The sequence below is a fragment of the Rhinatrema bivittatum genome, chromosome 1 (assembly GCF_901001135.1).
Source record: "Rhinatrema bivittatum chromosome 1, aRhiBiv1.1, whole genome shotgun sequence".
Lineage (NCBI taxonomy): Eukaryota > Metazoa > Chordata > Amphibia > Gymnophiona > Rhinatrematidae > Rhinatrema > Rhinatrema bivittatum.
The window spans coordinates 248,947,227-248,962,588 of record NC_042615.1 but is presented as its reverse complement, the minus strand read 5'-3'; the positions used below and the strand labels follow the sequence as shown (position 1 = coordinate 248,962,588).

Here is a 15,362-nt window from a genome sequence, read left to right as displayed (position 1 = left end):
AGACCCACAGACACTGCAGATTCCTCCCTCGCAAACGCTCAGCAAGGAATGAAGAGGCCAGATGCGACTCCATCGCAACCCTTTAAAGGGGCCATGATGTCATTACACCATGACTGTTCCCTGCACCCTTCCCCCCACCCAGTTGTGCCATGTCGTCTCAGGTGGCAAAGCAAAGGGGAGGCTGCGCCGCATATCGGACGTGACCAGGCTGCCACATGCGATGCAAGGTTACTTGTGGGTTCAGGGCATGGAGGTTCATGCCTAATCATATTGTTGTAGATATTGCTAAATAATAAGATTATGTATTTATTTATTTGTTTGTTTGTTTTTATATTCCGATGTTCATAGGGCACATCACATCGGTTTACAATAAAATATTAAATGAACAATTTAAAGAATAAAAATTGAATCACAATATTATGTTCAAAAAGATCATAAAATACATAAAAATTGTTATAAAAAACATCTAAAATACAATAAAATAATCTGTTACAAGGACATCATGGAACGTGAAATATAATATCTGTCATCAGAATTATGTAAATACTTGTTGAAAGAACCATGTTTTTATTCCCTTCTTAAATGTTCTAATATTTGGTTCAAGTCTTAAATCTTGTGGTAAGGATTTCCTAATTGCGGCCCAGGAATTGATATAGCTCTTTCTCTTACGGAGTTTAGATGTGCTGATTAGGGGGATGGGATGGGTAATGTCCCATTACTTGCTGATCTTGTAGTTCTATGTGGAGTGTGAAAATGAAGGGCCGTAGTAAGCCATTCTACTTTGCCATTATAAAGGGTCTTATGAATTAATGAAAACGTTTTGAAATTGATATGATGTGTAATAGAAAGCCAATGTAACACTTTTAGAATTGGGGTTATATGTTCAGATTTCTTGGTATTTGTTAGTATTCTTGCAGCTGAATTCTGCAGAAGTTGAAGATGTCTGTAGTAGATGCAGAGAGGCCTAATAATAAGGCATTGCAATAGTCAAGTTTTGAGAAAATGAGTGCTTCAAGAACTGTTCTAAAATCATGCTTATGAAGCAGCGGTTTTAATTTTTTTAGGACATGTAGTTTGAAATGGCCATCCTTAATTAAGTTGTTTATTCACTTTTTAAAGTTTAGTTGGCTATCAATCATGATTCCAAGATCTTTGACTTCATGTGAAATAGAGTATCTGAGTGACGTTGTTGTTACTTCTGAGTTGATTTGTTTATTTAATTTGTGGCTTAATATAAGAAGTTCTGTTTTAGTTGGATTCAATGATAGACTCATTTGTGCTAAAAGTCTATTTATTGTGGCACGATAGATTTCCCAAAGTTTTAATATGGATTTGATAGAGCCTGTGATGGGAATTAAAATTTGAACATCATCGGCATAGATAAAATGAGTTAGGCCATGTTCTACTAAAAGCTTGCATAATGGAAGCATATATATATTAAAAAGTGTTGAGGATAGTAAAGATCCTTGAACACCATGAACAATATTTATTTGTTCTGATTCAAAAACATTAATTTTAACTTTATATGATCTGTTTCTTAAATATGATTCAAACCATAGATACATGACATCTGTTCAACCTATTTATTTTAAAACAAGTAAAGTATCGTGGTTGACTGTATCAAAAGCTGCGGGTATAACTTGCATTACTAGGAGATAGGATTGGCCATTTTTTAAGCCTCTCAGGACAGTATCCATGAGGGAAACAAGTAGGGTCTCTGTACTAAAACAATTTCAGAAACCAAATTGGGAGGGATAGAGGATGTTGTGATTTTCTAGGTGTTCTGTAAGTTGTTGATTGACTACTTTTTCAATGATTTTGGAAAGAAATGGCAGATTAGAGATGGGCCTAAAATTGAATGGGTCTGATAAATTTAATTGGGTTTTTTTTAATGATTGGTTTGATTATTGCACTTTTTATAGTATCAGGAAAGGTACCTTGGTTGAGAGAAACATTGATGATGTCTGCTAATGGTTTAGCAATTATGTTAGGGACCAACTTTAAGGATTTAATGGGTATGGCATCAGAGGGGTAGGTAGAAGGTTTCATTTTTTTTTTTTAATGAGAATCTCAACTTCAGCAGAGGAAATGTTTTCAAAATTGGACCAAATTGTCTCTGGATTTATTGGTAGTGTTATCTTATTTGTCTTCTCTATGTAAATATTTTTTATCAGATTAAGAGTTTTATCTCTAAAAAATTTTGCAAGTTCATTACATTTGCTATTAGTATTTTCTTGAGGTGTTGCATTCGGTGTGGGATTGGTTAAGTCAGCGACATAGGAAAGTAAAATTCTAGGGTTGTATTGGTAGTCACTAATTTTTTTTGAGTAGTAATCTCATTTGGTCTTATCAGTATTTGATCTATATTTATGTAGTAAGATCCTATAATTGCTCAGTGAGGAAGGTATGGGATTTTTGCGCCATTTTGTTTCTGCATTCCTGAGGGAGCGTTTCATTAGTTTGAGCTCTAAGGTATACCAGGGTGTCCTGTGTTTTTTATAGGACTTTATTTATTTTTTAATTATTGGGCAACAGATGTCTGCCATATCGTTAGTAGCATGCCCCCTAGAAAGACTAGGGGGCACTCCATGAAGTTAGCATGGGGCACATTTAAAACTAATCGGAGAAAGTTCTTTTTTACTCAACGCACAATTAAACTCTGGAATTTGTTGCCAGAGGATGTGGTTAGTGCAGTTAGTATAGCTGTGTTTAAAAAAGGATCGAATAAGTTCTTGGAGGAGAAGTCCATTACCTGCTATTAAGTTCATTTAGAGAATAGCCACTGCCATTAGCAATGGTAACATGGAATAGACTTAGTTTTTGGGTTCTTGCCAGGTTCTTATGGCCTGGATTGGCCACTGTTGGAAACAAGATGCTGGGCTTGATGGACCCTTGGTCTGACCCAGTATGGCATTTTCTTATGTTCTTAAGTCCACGAAGTAGCAGCAGATTCAGTGTTGGTTAGATCTAGGTTTTTGAGGGCTTCTTGCAAGAGTTCTATTAAATCATCTTGCCGACAGGGTTTTCTATATTCATTCATAGTTTTTTGAGTCAATGAGTCACTTCTTGGATAATGCACAATAAAATGTGTAGAGATCAATCGGTGATCAGACCAAGGAATAGGTATGTTTGTAGGAGGGTTTACATTTTCTAAACAGGAGTTAATAAACATAAGATCAAGTGTGTGACCTGCCTCGTGTGTTGGAATGTTTACAATTTGTTGAAAAACTATGGCATGCATGGTGGATAGAAAAGTTTCACAACTAGATGACAATGGTAAATTGAAATCACAGAGAACAATGTTGGTAAATTGAAATCACAGAGAACAATGTTGGGAATAACTATGTCTATGTTATCTACGATGAATTATATTAATGGAGAAGTGTTATGATCTAATAATCCTGGGGGAGCATATAATAAACAAATTTGTAAGCACTTAGGGACGGATTTTAAGAGGTATGCGCGGGCGTACATTTGTGCGCGCAAACCGGTGTGCGCAAATGGACGCCTGATTTTATAACATGCGCGCGCAGCCGCATTCGTGTTATAAAATCCGGGGTCGGCGGGTGCAAGGTGCACTAGGGGAGCCCCAATGTCTTTCCCCGTGTCCTCTAAGGCCGCTCCGAAATCAGAGCAGCCTCGGAGGGAACTTTCCTTCCGCCCCCCACCTTCCCCTACCTAACCCTCCCCCCCAGCCCTATATAACCCCCCCATACCTTTGTTTAATAAGTTGCGCCTGCCGGCCGAGTGCTGGCGCATAATCCCCTGGCATGGCCGCTGTTCCGGAGACCTCAGTCTGCCCCTCTCCACCCCCACCCCATTCACAAAGCCCCGGGACATACGCTCGTCCAGGAGTTTGTGCGCATCGCCGGGCCTATGCAAAATAGGCTCGACGCGTGCAGGAGCGGTTACGTGCGTAAATTCTTTGAAAATCTGGCCCTTAGATTTTAGTAAACCAATATCGAAATGAGGTGGAGTATTAACAGTTTGTAGAGTTAGTTTAAGTTCTTTTTTGATCATGTGCAATAGTCCTCCACCCATCCTGTTAGTTCTAGGGATGGAATAAATGTCGTAAAGACTTTTTGGCAGTTGATTTATCAATACAATATTCAATTTTTTAAACCAAGTCTCTGTTACACCGCAAAAGTCAGGTTTGTTATCCAGCAAGAGATCGGTAAAAACAGGCATCTTTTTTTACTAGTGACTGTGCGTTGATTAGTAGTATGGATAACATTTACAGTCCTATAATCAGTGAGTTTGTAACCAGGGGAATGGGAGTAAGCCCCCTTGATCTGCAGGCTGTTTTCCATTGTGTATTTTTGTGTTTAGGTCTATAAAGACTAATGATGGAGGTAATTTGTCTACTTTCCATGATGTTTACTTACAGTTAGTCTATCATAGACTATAACGGAAACTGGTCCATACAGGATCCAGTGGTTTAAGACTCAAAAGATGGTGGGGCTTTGATTGTTTGTCCAATTATTCTTGAATTAGGAGCAAAACAAAGAAGTGTGACTAAGGGGTTCCTACGGTGTTAGTTCTAGGGATGGAATAAATGTCAGCCCTGCGCTCGTGCTTTTGGCCCCCTCGGCGTGCTGATGACATCGCTGAGGCAGTGTCATCAGCCGAGGGGGGGGGGGGAAAGGCACATCAGGTCGACTTGGAGGGGCTGAGAAATGCATCTGGCAAGCGAAATAAAATGTTCAGCAAGTAATCCAAGGCTCTGATGAGGCTGTGATGTTACTACCAGCAGATGGAGATGAATTGTGGCACCTTTGGCCCTGCGCGCGTGCTTTTGCCCCCTCGGTACAATATGTTGGACCTAGTGGGTTGCAGGATTGAAGGCGGTATAATTTTACCAGAGTAAATTCATGACAAACAAATCTGTTATATTCCTTTGGCTGGATGACCAAAGAATTAGATCAGGGGCATATGCTGGATTTCAGCAAAGTTTTTTACACTGAACGTGTAGAAGGCTTATAATAAACTGAGCAATCTGGGAGTTTACACTAAAATTGTTGATTTGATTAGACAACAGAAAGTGGTGTTAACTGGAGTTCTCTCTGACAGAGAAGGGGACACAGTGTTGTGACTTAAGGATCCATCCTAGGGCCAATTCTGTTGAATATTTTTGTGACTGATGTTGCAGAGGGGTCAGAAGGAAAGGTTTGTCTGTTTGCAGATGACATCAAGAACTGCAACAAAGTGGATTCTCCTAAGGGAGCAGTGGGCTTGGGTCTGGTTTCTGGCCTAGGCCCTGATGCCTGGTTCTCAGCCTAGACTGGAGTCTGGACCTAGGTCCACTGTGGTGACCCAGCCCAGAGTCGCTGTGTTGGGCCTGGATCTGGGCTCCAGCCTAGGCCATGGCCAAGCTTCGGGCCTGGGTCCAACCGAGGTGCCAGCCTTGTGTAAGCTAAGGTCAAGGTGATTTATGGCTCTCTTGGTCTTCGCAGGGCTGAGGCTTTGGCCTTGGCCTAGGCCTCACCAGTGGATCTCACCGGACCAGGTAAGTGAGAGCCAGATGGAATCCTGGCCACGTCATTTTTCTAGGCAGGCGAGTGGGAGGCCTCGGGAATCCTCATTTTCATTTTTTAGCCATTTTCTTTTTTATTGTTTGATTTGTTATTTTCTCACAAATGAAACAGTCCATGAACCAAAATTTGTGGTAAAAAATAACTCCAAAAACGAACCGAAAATGAAAACAGATTTTTTTCCCCATCCCTAGGAGATACATGGAATGGCCTTCAGGAGAAAGTATTGGAGGCAATAAAGTTGCTGAGTTTAAGCCATAATGGAATAGACACAGAAGGTCCTTAGCCACAAAGATGTGAAGGAAAACCTGAAATCAACTGGGATTTATAACATGCAATAGGAAATAGTTTGGGTGGACTGGATGGACCTCTGAGGTTCTCATCTGCCATCATTTTCTATGCTGCAAAACTACTGTGGACATGTTTCATATTTTAAATTGTTTTTCTTTAAGGTGACTACACTTGTGAACACAAGCAACAAAGGCCCGTCTGGAAAAAAGAAAGGGCGATCCAAGAAGGCTCATGTGTTAGCTGCTTCTGTAGAGCAAGCCACTCAGAACTTTTTAGAGAAAGGAGACCAGATTGCTAAAGAGAGCCAAGACCTAAAAGAGGAATTAATTGCTGCTGTAGAGGATGTGCGCAAGCAAGGTATGTGGATGAAAAGCAATAAACAAACAAAAAAAATCGTAAGCAAATCTCAGATACTTAACTTACATGTTCATGTAAAAGAAATGTACTGTTTTTTTTAGTTAGCACAATGGGACCTATGCACTAACATGAGCTAAATTTAGAAGATTAGTATAGATTTAGCGTAGCTTGTGTACTAAATTAAACATTGGCACTTGATACATTAAGTTAATGTGATGTGTTTTACCTTAACACAAATGTTATACATATGTTCACTAATGAACAATTAAGCTGAACACCAACATTTTTTTAATGATAGTGAGCTGGCAGGAAGTAAGCCTCTCCTCTTTCCAATGATGGTGGTGGTGGTGGTGGTGAGAGAGAGAGAGAAATTGGAGCTCCTGAAAGCTTGGGGGAAGGGGAAGCAAGTCTGATCTTGAGTCAGAACTCTAGGGAAGGGAGGGTGAGGAAGAGATAAGAAGCTGTCAGCACCCCAGTTGGCATTAAATTTTCCACAGCCATAAGAAACTATCCATTTTAGTGCAATAAGGATATGAGCTAGGAAGCTCCTTATCCACCCCATTTAAATAACTAGCATTGATGGACAGGCTCATTTTTAGCATGGTTGCACTGTAGCAATTTACCATCAGTTGTCATGCTAGCAATTAGTACTCTTTAGTAAATCAGCCCTTAGATGCCAGAATTTCATTTCTGAGTTACAGCTGAGGCTTTTATAGAAACATGGTGTGAAAGTGATGGTTCCTGTGTTACAAAATACTATTTTCACACTGTTTTTAAATCTCAGATATCATGAACAGCTTCTGAGTCTCCCAATTGTGCACTACCTTGGTTTTCATAGTTGTCCATTTTGTTTTACTGACTGTTGTCTTAACTTTATGGCTGGTTGCAAAAACTAATGATGAATAATACTGAGCACATTCAAGCTAAATATTTTATTATGATAAAATGCTTCAGCTAGGCTTGGGAATCTAGTGCAGAGAATAGAGAAGGATGCTAAACAACTAGGTGGAAACAGGAGGCCAAAACTCTAAGAACATTTACTTGGAAATATTTCCTTTACCTTAATGTGCTGAACTATGCGGTTCTGTATGATCATTTATTTTTCAGATCAGTAAATTCATGATGAAATTTGTATCTAAAAATGCTTTATTAACTACTCAGCAAATCTACTAGCATCAAAATAAAATATTCAGGCTCCTTGTTTTTGCAGCATTTCATGGTTCATCAGCTAATAAATGTAAAATTGAGTAGTAATGAAGGTATACTATAGATACGTTTTTCTTAGTGAAGGTCTTGGGTCTAATAGATCTATTATTTAATTTTAAAATAGGGATCATGTTGGATTTTGGTTGGAGGGTTATTATTGTTGGCTTTATTAGAGATCATTTGTGATTAATTTTGGGATTACATTTGATATAATGGGGAAATGTTTTATTGCATTTATAAGTTTGTTTTGAAGTTGTTTTTTTACATGTATATACATTATTATGAGTATCATAATGATGATTATTGTCTATATCTGCATTTCTCCTATGGCCAGTGAATACAAGAATTGCAATTTCTATTCTCAGTATGCAATCTATTTTCAACTGTCTAATTCCAACTTGATTGATATTCTCAATTTCTTGCAAGCAGGTTCTGTTCAAGGATATCCAAAGGCTATTTTCCAGGTATAAGACTCCTGATTTCACAGCTTTAATGAAATCTACATAAATTCCAGATTTAATGCCTTTCTTTTATTTAGCATTTTTTCTAAAATGTTGAATATTGTCAGAAATCTATTAATATTAGAAATGCCTTAACTCTCATTGAACTTAACATCTAGCTAATGAATAACTAGTCTAAAGAAAGCTTTAGAAAAAAATTGAATATGGCCCTTTCTACTATTTTTTTTATAATGTAAACATAGGCTGTCACATCACACTCCCAATGGAAAATGTAGAAACACAAGAGACTTCTAGAAAGAATTGGATAAATACAGAGGATCCTTGTTTGTGAGGTTATAAAGGTAAAGCTGGAGGTTTAGTAAGGTATATAATAGTGCAACATGAAAGAAATTGGTCAGACCAGATAGATCCAATTATCCATACCTGCCATTATACTCTATGTTTCTTTGTAATTGGATTCCAGCTCTGTATTCCTTCAGTATTACAATGGTCAGAGTTGATATATCTTGTAAATATTGTTCCATTTAGAAAAATAATTAGATATTGTACCCCCTGTCTCTACTTTGGCTATTAGCATTAAAACAAGCAAAAACATTTGTAAAATAAAATTCAATGGAGATTTTCATGAAATTCTCCTCTCACAAATGATGGTATTTGCGTTTTTACCATTATTAGTTATCTTATATTTACAGATATAAAAAATTAAATATAAGCGTATATCTGGTTTTAACATCAATGTTAATAAAATCCATGATTTTTTTTTTATTACAAACAAATCTTTGATGGGACCAATGTATCTTTATCTAGTTTTCTCTCTTATACATTGATTGATTTTTTTTATTGGTTTTGTTTGTTGTTTATTTAATATTCTTTCATATATTCAAAAAGTGACAAACAAAACAAAAACAGAAAAAAAAAATCTTCTCCCACCCACCAATCCTGTGAAAATGAAAGACAACCTTTGGCTGCTCAGAAGTCTCTAAACATCCTCCTCGTCCACACCCCCCCCCCCCCCATCACTCCAACCCCCTTCTTACCCCAGAAGGGGTTCTTCCAGGATCAAAAATGATCCCCAGTCACTCCTGTTCCCACAGCCCAGGCTGCTGGTCAACCCATGGCTACTGGTCAACCCATGGTCATAATGGCTGCTGGTCAACCCATGGCTAGCCCAATTGCAGTGAATTTTAAAAGCACTTATGCATGTAAAATTAGCATATATGTGCATAAGTACCTTGTACTTGCATAATATCAATTTTATAAACTTCAAAAGTACATGGTTTTGGTGTGTTCTGGGGTGAGGCTATATAAGACACGCATGCACATTTGGCAACTTGCTCACATAGGGGTAGATTTTCAAAGCAGCGGGCGTAAATGTGCTCGCACTACCCGGCACGCACACATGCACGCCCAATTTTATAACTTGCGTGTGCAGACGCGTGCAAGTTAAATAATCAGTGGTCGGCACGTGCAAGGGGATGCACAATTGTGCACCTTGTGTGCGCCGAGCCGCGCTGCCTTCCTCCCTTTTCCTTCCCCCTAACCTAACTTTCCCACCCCTTCCCCTAACCTTTCCCCCTCCTAGCCCTACTCTACCCCCCCCCCCCCCCGACCTTTGTCAAACCTTTTGCGCCTGCCTGCCGGCATGTGATCCTCCACCACAACAGCAATGGTTGCTCTGTCCCTTTAATCTCCATGCTCCCTGTATACCCATGTTGAAACTGGTTCATGTATGTTCTCAGCTTTAATGTATCAGCTAAATCCCATTGTGTTGTGGTCCCACTCTATTATAATTTTGTTTGTTTAACTTTTGACATGATACTCCTTTATCATCATCTCTCTCAATGCAGCTTTGTGGTGAAATATGGGGTCCGTATCAGTGGACCCTTTTAAAATTTGATGTGTATTACAAGACAGTGGAGTTGCTGTACCAAGTAAAAACTATTGTTAACATTAAAAGGAATGTGTGTGGACCCTTATTTTTCTCTGCACTCAAATTATCTGATGCTATATCTATTACAGACCATACCAATCTATCTGACAAAACAAAATATTGCAGGGATAGAAATGCAGGTGAGGCAATTTATGTGACATAATTCAAAGCCTTGCAAAGCCTTACACACTTTGATTAAGACTTGGGACCAGGGAGGAGTATGGGATTAGCCAATATAAAATTGTATAACATGGCATGTAACATTAGGCATCTTGGTGACTGGCTTATGGACACAAACGTTTACATGCATTCATAATTGGAAAAGGCTAGGGTCAAACCTTTAGAATTATATTACGTACTACATAAAACATCTCATGTTCTATCAATTAACCTTCAACATAGTATATTAATTACATCTATAGTGAAAAATAGGAAATAGCTTTGTAATAGATTACAACCTAAACATCAAGTACCCTATTACTTGCCAACTCTATGAAATATTTAGTCCTCGGATGGATTCTAAGATATTTCAACAGTGGCATACTAGAGGGCTGAAGACTCTTTTTCACTTTGTTGATGACACATATCAAATGCATACTTTTTCCTGTCTCTAAGAGGAATTTAATATTCCTCATGATCATTTTTATGCATATCTACAAATTAGGCACTATGTCCAGTCACTTGCCCTTCCAGAAGCAAAAAAACTCTTCTTGGGAATTCCTCTCAGAGACATTTGACCTGGAGGATCCATACTATCTTTTTTTGGTATATGCATTAAGAAAACATTTAATAGTCCTTGGTTTTGCAACATCTTACAAGGTTGGAAACATGAGTTGGGAATTGAGCTTACTTCATCATATTATAGTAAATGTTTCTTGAGAATTTGGGCACTAACTCCTAATGTAAGTTTGAAAGAAACCCAGTTTAAATTCTTAATTTCCTAGTGTGTAGCCAGATGGACTTAGGACCAGTGGGTTATGTGTTCCTCTGCTAGCAGATGGGAGACAGAGTCAGATTTCAAAGCTGACGTCACCCTAGATATAACCCTGCAGTGACCTCAGCTCCTCAGTATCTTTCTGTCTCCTAGAAGATGCGGACACTATCCCACACACTAGCACAGTGTTAGGAAAATTACAGCAAGAAGACAGAATTACCTTAAAGAAGATTGAGCCCCGCTCTCCTGTGGCAATACCTAAGGATCTTTCCGACCCATCTTGGATCTCAAGAACGTCAGCCATCATCTGCAGATACTACACTTCCACATGGAGACTTTTCACTCCGTAATAATGGCAGTACAACCAGGAGAGTTCCTAACCTTCCTGTGTTATGAGCGCGTCCTCCGGCTGCTGTTACGAACCGAGGGCTTGGAGGCCTTCGGATTCTGTTACGCTTCGAGGTACGGGGACCTTCGGATTCTGTTATGAGCATGGAGGTGCGGTCATTTCTATAGTGGGTGTTGTGAGCCCTTGAGCCATGGCATGACCCAGGGAGGAGCCCCAAGACACACCGCGGGAGGTGAGCTGGTGCGAGCACGGGTAACAAGAGCAGGACAAGGCTGAAGCAAGGACAGGGGTCCTAGGTCTGACCCTCTACCGGACCTGCATGCCCCAGGATGACCAACAATGCAATATTAATCAATGAACAGTCCTCCAACCGTTCCAAGCCCTTTCGGACCTGCCGCTGGGTACGGCAAGAAGCGGCAGGCCAGACAGAGAACAAGGGGAAATGGAGTCCTTAGAACACAGAAGACTTTGGAGAAAGACTGAAGCGAGGACACTGTAGATGAAGGCTGAAGCAAGGGTCAAGAACTGGTTCGAGACTGCGTTGCAGCGCGGCCTACATAGTCCACCCGCAGGACTGGTTGCGGACCATGCTGGGCTCGATGCGGACTCCAGGAGAAATAGTGGAAGCTGAAACCAGGACATGACGAAGGTCCTGAAGAGGCCTGCCCTGGGACATGCCCTACACAGCCCCCCGTGGGAATGGTCGCGGACCACGCCGGGCTCAGAGCAGGTTCAACAGAAACTTGACATGGACTGATGCAGGGTTTCAATAGGCTCTGAAGACCAGGACAAGACTGAAGCAGGATTCGATTCTCAAGGATTAAAAACAATGGACTGAAGCAGGAAGTCTTCCAGAGGGTTGCGCTGCAGAGATGAGGATGGCCTTGTACCGTGAGGCACCCTACACAGCCCACCCATGGGACTGGTCATGGACTACAACAGCGTTATGCCAGGAAGGTGGACATCTGGGAATCAAGGCATGGAGGCAGAGATGAAGGCAAGGACATCAGGAACTTCAAGACAACAGAAGACCAGAACATCAGGCACCGGGAACACGAAGGCATCTGAAGACAGGGATAGAGGATATCAGGAACATGAAGACATCTGAAGCACGGACAAAGGGCATCAGGAACATGAAGACAACTGAAGACCTGGACGAAGAACATCTGGAACATGGAGACAACTGAAGACCTGGACGAAAGACATCTGAATCATGGAGACAAAGCCGTCAAAGAGGAAGGAGGCCACGGAGGACCTGGACCGGTCAGAAGACACAGACGACTGTGGAACCCGATCCGAAAGCAATGAGAGACTGAAGAGGAATCCCTTTTATAGGGCTGAAGCAGGAAGTTGTCATCAGGTGGAGCCAGCAACACTTTCTGTCACTGGCCCTTTAAATATTGTGAAGAGGGGTGTGCCGTTGTCTAAAGACAGGCAGAAGAGAGAAGCAGCACCATGGACAGCGGTGCTCTCCTGCACCTTGGCACGGAGGCGCAGAGACAGGCAAGCAGGCTTCAGGGCGGCCTCCAGGCCACAAGACGAAAACCCTGAGGATGACATTGCAGCTCCCTGCTGCAGAGGCAGGCCGGCGGTGGCTCCAGGCCACACAAGGAACTGGGGGCATCGGCAGCAGCCCTTAGACCGCGAAGAAGAGTGCAGCAACGGCGATTCCTGGTGGAGATAACCCTGCCATGGAGGGCAGAAGATGGGCGTGGCCCCCAGGAGTCGGCGGCGTCCTGCCGCATGAAGAGGCTCTGCTGGTGGTGCTCCCTGCCGCGTTTGAGGTGGGAGGCCTGCACCTCTCCGAAGCCTACCTTCACATACCAGTCCATCAAGATCACCAGCGTTTTCGGCGCTTTGCGACACTGGGTCACCATTACCAGTTCCAAGCACTACTCATTGGACTAGCAACCACCCCCAGAACATTCTCCAAAATTATGGTGGTCATGGCTGCAACACTGAGGAAGGAAGGGATCTTGGTACACCTTTACCTGGATGACTGGCTGATCAGGGCAAAGTCTTCCGAGGAGAGCCGACAGGTGACCAGCAGAGACAAGAACCTCCTGCAGGAGCTCTGTTAGGTCATGAACATGGGCAAGAGCAGCCTGCAGCCCAGTACCTGGGGGCCCGTTTTGACAACAAGCAGAACAAAGTCTTCCTCCCTCCCCCAATGAGAAGGAAGCTGATGGAACAATTACGACAATTGATGACCAATGCACGCCCCAAGGTATGGGACTATCTTCAAGTCCTCGACCTCATGGCAGCAACCCTGGAGGTCGTCCCATGGGCAAGGGCCCACATGCGACTGCTCTAGCGCTTCTTACTGTCACGCTGGAACCCACTGTCCCCAGACTACTCAATTCACCTCCAACTACCTGGAGAGATATGTTCTGAGCTTCAGTGGTGGCTACAGGAAGACCACCTAAGCAGAGGAGTAAGCCAATCCCCACCGAACTGGATCTTGCTCACCTCGGATACAAGCCTGTGAGGGTGGGTAGCCCACTGTCAGGAACTGATGGCCCAGGGATAATGGAGCAAGGAAGAGGTGGGATGGAACATAAACTGCCTGGAAGCTCGAGCAGTCAGACTCTCGTGCCTGCGATTCAGCCACAGACTCTGAGGCAAAGAGCTTCAAGTAATGTCGGACAATGCTACAATAGTTGCCTACATCAACTGCCAGGGAGGAGCCAGGAGTCAGCAGGTGTCTCTGGAGATAGATCCTCTCATGGCATGGGCGGAGATAAACCTTCAAGGGATCTCGGCCTCCCACATCGCAGGAAAAGACAATGTCTCAGCAGACTTCTTCAGCAGAGAGAGCCTGGACCCTGGGGAATGAACATTGTTGACCACAGCCTTCCAACTGATAATAAATCACTGGGGCCTCCCAGCCATGGATCTACTGGCCACCTATCTCAGTGCCCAAGTCCCCAGGTTCTTCAGCTGCAGACGATATCCACACTCCCAAGGGATCGACGCTCTTGTTCAGACCTGGCCGGAGGAAGACCTACTGTACACCTTCCCCCAATGGCCACTACCGGGCAAGGTCAACCAGAAGATAGAACACCACAGGGGACTAGTCCTACTAGTGGCCCCGTATTGGCCAAGATGCCCAAGGTACTCAGACATGCAAAGATTCCTTGCAGGGAGCTCTCTGTACCTACCTCCTCACAGGTACCTTCTCCAGCAGGGCCCGATTCTTCACGAAGATCCATCTCGATTCTCTCTTATGATCTGGCCCTTGAGAGGACTCACCTGAAGAAGCACAGTTACTTGAAGCCCATGATTAACACCCTGCTCCGAGCGCATAAGTTCTCAACATCCCTGGCATACATATGGATCTGGAAAATATTCGAAGCCTGGTGCGAGGACTGCGAGATACTCCCGCGGATGGCCAAGATCCCCATGATTCTGGAGTTTCTACAGGACATTATGAAGAAGGCGTTGTCACTCAACTCCCTCAAGGTCCAAGTAGCTACTCACTCCTGCTTCAGCGCCAAAGTGAACGGTATCCGTCTATCACCCATTTCCTAAAAGGGGTTAAGCAACTTCGACCACCCCTAAAGTGGCCAGTGCCCCTATGGAATCTCAATCTGGTATTAGACTTCCTAGTGGGCGCTTCCTTCAGACCAACGCGTGGTTTGTCACTACGCCTCTTAACATTGAAGATGGTATTCCTGGTGGCAATATATTCAGCTCGTCACATCTCCGAACTACAAGCACTATCCTGTCGGGGACCATTCCTTAGGTTCACCCCTGGAACCATACAGCTGCACACTGACCCCTCCTTCCTACCGAAAGTGGTTTCCGAGTTTCATTTGAACCAGACCATCTCCCTACCATCTCCAGAAGAACATAGGGACTCAGAAGACCCCCACCTTCTTCGCCATCTAAATATTGGCAGACTCCTGGTGCAATACCTGGAAAGATTGGAACCAGTGTGCAAGATTAAGATTGGAACCTGTTCATTCTTCACAGTAGGAAGAAACAAGGAGAAGCGGCCTCGTGGGCAAACATAGCCCTCTGGATCAAGGAAGTAATCAAAGCAGCCTACATAGAGGCATGAAAGCCTTTACCACTGCAGGTTAATGCTCATTCTACTAGGGCCCAGGCAATATCTAGGGCAGAAACCAAACTACTATCGCCCACTGAGATCTGTCGGGTGGCAATGTGCTCCTTTCTACAGACCTTCTCCAGGTTCTACCATCTGGATGTTCAGGCCCAAGAAGACGCAGCCTTCACAAGGGCAGTACTAAGTGGGCCCCGGACAGCCTCCCGCCCTGTCCGGGAGTAGCTTTTGTACATC

General features: G+C 42.8%; 1 protein-coding gene across 2 annotated transcripts in view; it reads left to right on the top strand.

The window, feature by feature from the left end:
* Positions 1 to 15,362, top strand: part of CTNNA2 (catenin alpha 2) — a 2,350,558-nt gene that overhangs the window by 460,828 nt on the left and 1,874,368 nt on the right. For both annotated transcript variants that reach the window (XM_029593361.1, XM_029593351.1), the window contains exon 3: positions 5,984 to 6,179. In XM_029593361.1, the coding sequence (XP_029449221.1) occupies positions 5,984 to 6,179 (196 nt within the window). The remainder of the gene's footprint in view (positions 1 to 5,983; positions 6,180 to 15,362) is intronic.